General features: G+C 46.9%; 1 protein-coding gene across 2 annotated transcripts in view; it reads right to left on the reverse strand.

The window, feature by feature from the left end:
* The window catches only part of LOC144124935 (sodium-dependent nutrient amino acid transporter 1-like), a 35,825-nt gene extending 25,783 nt beyond the window's left edge, over window positions 1–10,042 (reverse strand). Inside the window, exons 1-7 of one of the 2 annotated variants that reach the window (XM_077657896.1) lie at window positions 9,828–10,042; window positions 8,477–8,608; window positions 6,379–6,551; window positions 5,169–5,356; window positions 4,727–4,859; window positions 2,548–2,682; window positions 447–550 (exon numbers count right to left, since the gene is read on the reverse strand). In XM_077657896.1, coding sequence (XP_077514022.1) covers window positions 447–550; window positions 2,548–2,682; window positions 4,727–4,859; window positions 5,169–5,356; window positions 6,379–6,551; window positions 8,477–8,608; window positions 9,828–9,948 — 986 coding nt within the window. In that variant the 5' untranslated portion in view covers window positions 9,949–10,042. The remainder of the gene's footprint in view (window positions 1–446; window positions 551–2,547; window positions 2,683–4,726; window positions 4,860–5,168; window positions 5,357–6,378; window positions 6,552–8,476; window positions 8,609–9,827) is intronic. The other variant, XM_077657897.1, reaches the window with a different exon arrangement.
* Between the last annotated feature and the right edge of the window lie 290 nt (window positions 10,043–10,332).

Here is a 10,332-nt window from a genome sequence, read left to right on the forward strand (position 1 = left end):
TATGCAGAAGCTTATTCTCTACTTTTCTACTAAGGCGAAGACGGATTCTCTTCAAGGCGACTATGGATGAATAAAATGTTGGCACAGGCTACAACCTACGCGTCATGTACACCCGATGAAAGCTCTTTACAATACTGTGCGCAGTAGAGCCATGCACTACCAAATATATGTACGTGTATAGCGTCTGTGCCTCTGCAAGGGATTGTGGGCGAACACTGGGTCCTAATTTTCTTCTCACAACCACGCAGGAAAACACTACAATTTACTTTTTAGCCTTTTATTGGGCCCTTGCGGGGCGGGATGGCAGTCTCGCAAGGGCGGTATTATATCTGCGTAATCATTATCGCATAACAGCTATAGCACTCATTTCTCAAATTACTAGTTCTATAATCGCCATTCATTTTCTTGCCTTTTTTTCATGCGCAAGTAAGAGAGAGACAACTCACCCAAGGATTGGCCAGTCGAAATTATTGTGACTCGCGAAGAACGTGACTGTGCCCACGGAGAGGCCGATGGTGTAGAACATGTGTTGGGACGCCGCGCTCCACGTCTGCAAGGGTGAACAAAAGAAGCAATGGCAGCGGAATATTGCATATGCGTCACAGCCCTACATTCTACGTTTTTAATGATGGCGTCTAGGTTGTCGCCTTACAAAATATTTGCGGCTTGCCTCTCACGAGCTTCCCAGATTAGTGGAGAGAGGTCACGTGACCTTGTGACGTCATCACAACCTGGCGACCGGATTTTGAGCGAACTGCACACCGTTGCCAAATTCAAAGCAACTGCTTCATGTTCACCGTGATGTTGTCTATGAGCCTTGCGGCATTTCGAGAAGCACAACCTGGGTCCCACAAGCCCCACCGGTGGCTGTTGAGACGCTGGATAAGTTTCTACCAAACCCCCTAGTAGTACAGTAATATACGTTGTTGGGCTAGTTAGTTCATACTCAGACTTCTTTTATGCGCACAGAAAGACGACACAAAAAAAGACAAGGTAGACAGGTGCGCTCCGTCCTGTCTACCTTGTCTTTTTTTGTGTCGTCTTTCTGTGCGCATAAAAGAAGCCCCTAGTAGTAGTAGTAGTAGTAGTAGTAGCAGTAGTAGTAGTAAGAACTTTTTATTCACACATAGGAGTTTGGGGCACGCATGACCCTGGGCTTCCAGAGTCACTGGGTAAGGAAACCTTTACAAGTTCTCTAAGTGGCTGTGTTTGAAACAGCCACCTGCCGAGACAGTGGCGCATCTCTTAACCGCTGCACCCCTGCGCCAGTATTGGCATGACTTCCCGCGATCTATGATTGAGAGTGCCGCGACGTCATAAAAACCGCGTGACAACCAGTGGGCCAATCATAGGACACCGCAAAATTTCCAAATATGAGGAACCCCAAAATTTTGGAAGTAGGCCCACCCCACAAAATGATTTCTTGTGGGTTAGTGGGTGGATTAAGGTGGATTAGCAGGGTGCGTTAGTATAATCCCATATGAAATTTCAATGGAAGGTTCTCGAACATTCTGGCAGGCGATGCCTCATGCATACCATATGAGTGCAATCCATGAATCGGTTACAACCGGTGTTTTAGACTGAAAATAGCAAGAGCATTAGTCATTGTATACACCATAGCAGGCAAGCTAAATGCTATTGCTTCTTCTTCGTTAAGAATGTAGTTAAGAATGCCCAAGGTTTTTTGCACGTGTTCTTGTATTTGTGAAATCAACACTCATTATTTGGAAGCACATGAGTGCACGTATATTGAGATATGGGTCCTACGCCCTGTACTCCTCGAGGTGGCTCAGTGGTTCTGACGTTTGGCTGCTGGTGCCAAGACCTTGGGGTCCACCGGCTGCAGTGGTATTTTGATGGTGTGACAAAAAACAACAACAATAAACTCCCGCGTGTTGTGCGACGTCAGCACTTGGCTAAAGAGGCACAAGATGCCTAAATTAATCCGCAGATCTCCGCTGCAGCGTCCCCCATAGTCCATGTGTCACTTCGGTACGTTAAACTCCCAATTTACAATTGTCTTCCTAAGCCCTAGTTATGAGTTCTGCATCTGTAATTCATAGTTTGACAGCCCCGAATCCCAGCAGAATTACCTAATTTGCACAAAGCATTTTGCAGACCAACTGTAACAATTGCATTTCGCTTCACGCACCGCGGAGCAGTCACGAAGAAGATGCACATTTTCGGGCGGCAGTCTGAACATGTTTGGATTTGCTCAAGCCAGTCACATGACAAAAGTAACAGCTAGTTACTATACTTTCAAGCCATATCTGAAAGTAACAAGAATATCGAGCGTTCTTGTTTTCACTGCAAGGCCAAGGAGTGTGACCAAAGGGGATGACTAATAGGGAAATTTTTCCTAGCGTTATGCCACGTCCAGCGTTGTGATCTTCCCCAAGAACGTTCGCAGTGAAAACGCTGCCAGTGACCCTCATGTCCCATGAACACGTTGACAACTAAGTAGAGTACATTAGTCCATCAGGGGAATGGTTCATAGTGCCACAATGCACTGGCGTTGGAGAGTGCTCTGAAGAGTACCGCACGCACCTTCGCTGAGTAGAACTTGGATAGATCCGGCTGCAGCAACATCAGCATGCCATGCTTCGCGCCGCTCAGCACCGACGAAGCCACGCACAAGATCGTCAGTAGTGTTAGACGAGTGCCCAGCATCCACACCGATGCCTGCACGTGGATAAGAGCGCCCATAGAAATGTTGCGGCAAATTTTTTACAGAAAATTACCTGGTCACCTACTGCTACTTGGATGAATAAATTTCCACTGCCTGACGCTATACACCCCAAACACAGACTTATGGGGCGTGCGCTCATCTGTCCCCGCATGGAATAACGTGAAGCGAATTGACTTGACGCTACAGCGTGTTGGGAAAGACAGGGAAAAAAAGAGGCGTCAGATCTCTCTCAGCCACTGTACAACACACTTCGTATCAGTGGTCAGCTTAATGTAGCCTTGTATTAGCAATTTCGTCACTTTTCGCAAGTTTTTCTTATTGCTTGTGAAAGCGGCGTTTTAAGCTCTTTTTTACGGCCGCTTGGATCTCCTGATCGAAGGCGAGCTTTAAAAGTGCCATAGCGTTGTAACGAGATTCTCTCTCGTGCACCAGCGAACTCGTCATGAGCACTTTTCTAAGAGTGACCTAGCGTACGCAAGAAAGCTTCAGCCTCAAGAATACACGTGAAGGGAACATTCCTGGTAACTTCCACGCATTTATTCAGCCGTTATACTGCGGCTGGTATGTAGAATGAACGTTGGAGAGTTGTAATGGTTTGTCGATAATACGTAGGAGTCTAAATCGTTTTGGAAGTGTCACATAGGTACGCAACTGGGCCATTGGGATGCTAGAATTCTGTCGTTGCCATACGTATATATTTTACACACCTCTGTCCTGGTATTATTTTTGTTTCGTCTATTTCTTTTCCTGCCTTGTGCTGACTTGCGAAACAGTTGACAACAGAGGCAAGGTGGCAGCGAGACAAGTTAATTTAGGCGACAATTTAGGTTCATATAGAATTAGAATAACAACCTTAGTGAGCAACAGACAAGTCTGTTCAGTTAAGCTTAATCTTTGAAATAATATTTAAAAAAGGCAGCAGCAGTGCTGCCTGAATAACAGGGCAGCAATGGTACAGTTCACCAGTGCAGTACAGTTCAACCTTTTCAAGGCAGTACGTTTAAGGTATGCTGAACACCTTGATGCCAGCTGTCACAGGAGTCAACGAATTGTACGTCTGTGTTCCATATGTAAAAAGAGCAGCTTGTAGTTATGCCGATGTCGAAGTGCGTTTAATGGATACAGTGCGGGCTGTTCGGGTCGCACGGCTCCAAATGTATACTGCTCCCAGCTCGTGTGGCAAGTGAACTGCAAATTTCGTTGGCGATTAGGCTACGCAGTTGCGGAACGCTCATACTGCAGATTTACGACTATTTTATTCACTTCCCACGAATCAGAAGTATATTCGCAGTAGAAATTGTCTTTGTTCTTTCTGCGCGCTTTGTCCTCGGTACAACTGGGTCAGATCTATAGTGAATCGATCAAAGTGAGGACAAAGAAAATTTCCTGCTTTTTGTTTTGTTTTTGAAGAGTAAAAGAGGGATGGATACAGGATCAGACGGAGAGGTTTTTGCGGGCTGTCCGTTACACGATTCGAGACAGAAGGTGTGAGAGATCGGCTGGCTCTACCGAACACACCTCGTGGTCGATTCTCTCAGGGTGCGAACCGCTTGTCTGTCGACAACTCTATATGTATCGAGTCGCTCGCGGCAAGAACATTGTGTGTTTTAGGGACTTGCCATGAATGAGCCGCATGCAGCTCGACATGTAGCAGCGGGGTCACGTGGGACGCGGCTGGCCCTTTTGAAAAACGGAGTGGTGGTCACTCTCACGGACGGGTAATTATGCCACCGCCAATATAAATGACAATAAGACAAGTTCTGACTAGTAAATTTTATGAAATATAAGACAGCAATTACCAGTAAAGCTAGAAACTTGTGGACTTTCCGTCCTGAGAGCAATAAATATTGGAGCGATGAAACACGATACTCCCCAACGCCAGGTGCTTCTGGATCATGGGACCCCAAAAGACAAACCACAGAGAGCTGCCGCTTCCGGTTCAGCTGTGTTCGCTTTGGGCAAAGGCAACACCGCTTCACCTCAGGAAACATCACGATATAGCTGTCTCTGTGAAAGGAATCCAATAAGGCAGCGCACCTTCCTCAACGAGGGCAGACCCATGAGGATGGCGGTTAGAATCAGGACCCAGCCGATAGTTACGGCCAAGGCCAAATTAACGCCTGCGCCACCGACGTCGTCTGCTGCGTAGCCGGAGGTTGCCACGTGGCGCCTACGATAATCAAAGGAACACAGACGACGGGTAATTAGGACCGAACAAGTAGGCAGCAAGGTTCAGTAACAAAATACACACCAAAAACACGCGAACACTTGCAAAAAGCGGGAAGACCGTTAACTTAAATTACCCTAATCTCAGTCCACGTTCATAGGGATACAATTTAACAATCCTTGTCTATGATGCAGATAGGTAAGAGGCTGTTGTCATACAAGGCAAGATTTACTCACAGCTAAGAGTTTATACACGTATTAAACGCACACGAAAAGCGGGTTCTGGTTTTTAATATAACTAAACGACTCGCACTCATAGTAGGCCCTGGCTGCCGAAATGGTTCCGTTGATGCAGTTGTTTCGGAGGGCCTCGTACTCTTGCAAGGGCACCGACACGCGCTCCAGGCCTTCGGCACCACTCACGACGATGACGGGGCCGCCACTGTAGTTGTGCGAAGAGTACCGCCGCGCCAGGGTCTCGTTGATCTTGAAGCACGGATACTGCATAAAAATGCAATGAAATCAAACAAAAAAGAGCTTAGTGGAAGACATCACCAAATGAATACAAACAAAAGTAAGCCGTCTCGGATTCTCCTGCGGGAGTCTTGTTCGCAACAAAATGGTTCTCGCAGAGACATATATTTAGAGGCGTTTGGACAAAGGGCGCAAGAGGGCGGGCGTTTTCGAGGTCCATATGGTACGCGCAGGCAGAGGGAACACAGGGCGGCGCCCGCTCCACTGCCGGGTCTCGGGGGATATATCTCTTGCAAAGCCAGTACTGTGCGAAAAAGAAAGTCAAGACAGTTCGAATCGTACTATAGCAGGCATGGAGCACACGAAGCGATATCACCACTACAGACCAAATACGGCGACACAACAGCTTTATGCTCAGTATATATGCAATCAACACGTGGTTCATCCGACTTTATATACCTCAGAAACCAAAGCCCCAGTCAGATAAAGCCAGTGGTGCTTAGTGTATGACCGAATGCATCTCAGTTATGAGCCTATAATGGTCACAATTGGGAAAAAAGGACTGCTCATATCAAAACAGAAATCTTCTTTATAAATTATAAATTCGGACGCTAATAGACGTCAAATAAGATGCAGGTTCAATGAAGCCTTGGCTGATGACTGAAATTATGCTTATATATACGTCCACAACGGCTGAACAGGTAAGTTGTGCGGAAGGTGTATTACAGACACGAAACACCCGCGTTACGCCTAACTGCAAGCGCTAGGACGAATGGCTAAAACTTCCCTTGAAAAATACCACGGAATGGGAAAGGTTGCCTTTTTTGGCACCATACAGTTCACTACACAAAAAGACGGCGCTGAAGCTGCAGAGAGTTGCACCAGAAAAGTTCCATAAAAGATCCATATGGACCACCTTGCGGCATATCCCATCTAGAAGGTTCATGGTATGTCCCTGGCAAGTGTGCTTTAGTGGAAGAAATTTGGATAGTTTTGGGACGGCGTTGAAACATATTTTTCAACACATCGTTGCAAGACGTAACCCGCACCGAGCCATGCTTAACACGGTAGCAGCCATGCTCCTCGACGCCGTGGTATCCGCACGTGTTCCAAGGCAGCTCTTTCCTGAAGCAGGCCATCACGTAGGATAAACAGTAGGCCAGCACGGGGATGTGGAACAGCACTACCAGCACCTCGGAGTACACCATCGTCCAGCCCACGCCTGCGTGAGCACAAGCAGACATAATCACGCACATCGTGCAAACAGCACAGCAAATTGTGCGGAACTCTCAGGAGAAAATTGCCGGCACAGTTTTGCCCATTTCTGTGAACTTAGGCCACGGTACTAGAGAGATGTTTCCAGGTATTCGACGGTTAACATTTTGGCTATGAAGGCATTGGCATAAACTTATTAGGCTGCGTAGCTCGCTTTCATTATGCGTGGTGTAAACTCAATTCGAAGAGGACAAACGTGCGGTCATTACAACAGCTCTCGGTCTAATGATTCAGCAGGTTCCGGTCCACAAAAAAAATGTAGCCTGGGCAGCTGTCAGGACAATGTGTACCTATTATACGATTGACACCCCAGTAAAATTTGCATTTCAGCGGAGACAAGCCTTTTTGTACGATGTGAGGACAAACCTGCCAAGCTGCTTATCTAAGTTAAGCCCTCGTAAAAGCTTCAACCAAAGATTTAGGGGTGACATGAGGCTTAATACGAGTTTTTAACTGCCAATGTTATTTCATTCAACCGGCAACCACCACAGTCGTTGTGTTATAAAATCGAAAACTTCCCTCGCTTTTCTGAACCAGTGCGCCAGGAGTGGTAGATGACTGCCAAGGATCTATGAATGGAAAGTCGGGAATGGCCAATCCCACATATATGCGCATTAACTCACTGACGCTGGCCGCATTCGTATGGTGAGGCAAGAATAAAGAGAGAGGAGGAAACTGACGGAAATAGATAGCAAGAAGGGTAACAAGTGGGCAGCAGGTTTTGTAAAAAAGTTTCTAGAATGCAACGAGGCCGCACCTTATAGTTTGCAATGTGTCTATAATGTCATTCTCTCTAATAAGAATTTGAACACTTTCCTGACCTCATTCGCAATTGTGTTTTTCTTGTGGCGCACTCAAGCGTCGTTACAGGAAGCGTGTATTGGCGAAAGAAACGACCAAATCCGAATGACGCTTCACAGCTACTGTGGGTAGTGTTCCACGAATACAGTTCACAACTTTCACAGTGATCCTGATCCGTGTGTTATTGCTTATATGAATGAACGCATTTTGATGGCTCGTTAGCAGCTGGACAGCATTGATATACCGGGTGTTTCAGGGAAGAGTTTGTGATTTTCAAAAAGAGGATTATTTTACTTTTTTAAAAATGTGGCTTTTGCGGCATGGTAATGCAAGGGTTTCTGGACACCAGAAAACCGGTGAATTGTCTTAAGTGGTAGAAAGGTTAACTAATTTCCAATAATTAACTTTTTACTACAGTTAGGCGCCTGGTTGCAATGAGAGACTTGTAGCCGGTCGTTATTAACCGTCATATCAGTTTGGATAACATCGAAATCGCGATTGCTTATAAGAATGAACGAATTTCGACAGCACGTTGAAAGCTAGGAAACATTGATTTACCGTGTGTTTCAGGGAAGACTAAGTAATTTTCAAAAATAGGATTTTTGGGACAAATATATGGCTTTCGCGGCAATGCAATTTGCGGGGGGAAAATGCAGTGAGCACCGCCTTGATACATTTTGTTTGAACAGAGCATGCCATTATTTCTAATCCTAAACCCTTAAATAAAACTGCCGCAAGTCGCGGCGTTAAAGGAGTAATCAGAACGAGTAAAACTACTTTAGTTTTAGAGACCACCACCTGCTGAGAAGACGTCAGGGCCCGCGTCGCGGCGCCATTTATTTATGGTGTCGTTCTGCAGGCGACTAAATAAAGTTGTTTCCTCCTCCCCCTCCGGACCTGTGCGCAGTGAGGTGGCTGTTATTGACTAGCGGTTCATGCAATCCTGGAATCACCATGACTAGCGTTAAGATCTCGCATGGCTAGCGAAATATTCTGGGCTTACAGGAAGGGCTGCCCCTTTGATCGCCAATTCAGGTGTGTTTTACAAAAGCCTACACAAGCAGTGACCACCTTTAGCCATGGGGAAGCCTCCGAAGGCCCTGGGGACAGACCAGCCGCAGAACTGTCCCAGGAAGATCTCCAGGTAGAGCATGGGCACCGCCACGGCGCACAGTAGGATCAGGTACACCAGCAGAAACACCACTGCGATACCGGAAACAAGAGTTGCACGCACGCACACGCGCACGCACGCACATAGTGGACGAAAAAAGACGAAGACGGGATGGAGATGAGAAAGAACAGCTGGTTTAAAGGGCTCATGATGTAGCCAAGGCGATTTGCTGACGCAAGCAGTTAGAAGGCCTGTCAGCTCTATGTTCTCGCGTCTCTCTGCAACCATGTATCTTCAATATGTGCGGCAAGAGCGTTTGTCGGCGTTTTAACGCAATAGGGTTAAGGTCCCCGCTCTACAGAAAATCCGGCGTCGTCGGTGCTGAGAGAAAAATTCCTGGAGAAGCAATTTAGGTCACGTGACATTGTGGCGTCAATCCAGCCTACCACCGAATTGTGAGCAAACTGGCAGCTGGCAGCTGGAAACTGGCAGGTAAATTAATTATTGGCCGCTAGAGGTTGCTCGGGAAGAGCAAAGTCGGTCTCACAACTCCCACCGGTAGCAGCACCTGCCATCGCAGGGCAGTGGCGCATCGCTTTACCTCTGCGCCACTGCGCCAGAATGGTTGTGATGACTGTCAGGGATCTATGAATGGAAAGTCGGAATTGGTCAATCCCACAAATATGGGCATTAACCCATTGACGCTATCCCGTCATACGCTTAAGACAGAGCCTGCTTGTTTCCTTTAATTTTTTTTAATAACTGCATGGTGCCTGTTTCCAAAGTTCATGCCTTAGTAAGCGAAACCGTGTGACATACAAGGAATGCTTCTGTTTCTTCCCTTCAGTGTCCGCACTCCTTTGGGCTTTGCCTCAATGAAATAGTGTTTGCGAAAGACCGCGTGCCATCAGAATTTCTTTTCTATAAACCGCACTTACCTTGAGGAGCGAGTCCTGTGTCTTTGTTCTCACTCTCGCATAACGAGACACGCACGGACACCACACGATCACACCACCCACACGATCGCGCCAAACGTACTCTTTCATACTTAGGATTCACATTTTTAAACAATAATAATAATTGTTTATTTCCAGGCAATTGTACATGATAGTAACCAGCCCGCTTAAGCATTGATGCTTAATCGGGATATATTCTTAAGAAAAAGCCCGCTATCCAAAGGTAACACAGAAAGAATTTGCACGTTTCCGCCGAGCTTTCCAGATGGGCAGATTTCGTCAATTGAATAACTGACGGAAACTGAACATCATGAATCAGTAATCAGGCTATCGCTTTTTCAGCAGCGCCTCTCACCTCCGCCGTTGTCGTAGATAAGGAAAGGGAACACGGCCACGTTGCTGAGGCCGAGGCAGTAGTTGAGGCAGCACAGCAGGCAGTCGGTCTCGCTCTCGAAGCGCTGCCTCGCGACCGGCATGATGGCGACCCTGGCCCCGGCCTGGTTTCTGCACAAGAGCTGCGCGTCGTGGCAAAGTGCAGCACGCGGACTTCGTCGCAGTTGGACTCGTGTGGTGCGTGGTTCTTGCGCCGTCGGGGCAGCGTTGTTGTTGTTGTTGTTGTTAGCCTATCAAAAGATGGCACATACCCACTCGGGGCAGCGATGAACAGGACGAACGCCACGTTCTTCTTCGTCTACTTTATCTTTTCACAATTTTTGGCACGCGGCGCGGACTAACGAGGAGAAAGAAGGGAGGAAAGGAAAAGAAGGAAAAGAATCACGGAGTACTGTCAATATTGTTCTCTTGTTTATATTCATTGATTTTTCGAAATTCACGATTGGTGCTACATTTTTGTCATCATC

The sequence above is a fragment of the Amblyomma americanum genome, chromosome 3 (genome assembly GCF_052857255.1).
Source record: "Amblyomma americanum isolate KBUSLIRL-KWMA chromosome 3, ASM5285725v1, whole genome shotgun sequence".
Taxonomy (NCBI): domain Eukaryota; kingdom Metazoa; phylum Arthropoda; class Arachnida; order Ixodida; family Ixodidae; genus Amblyomma; species Amblyomma americanum.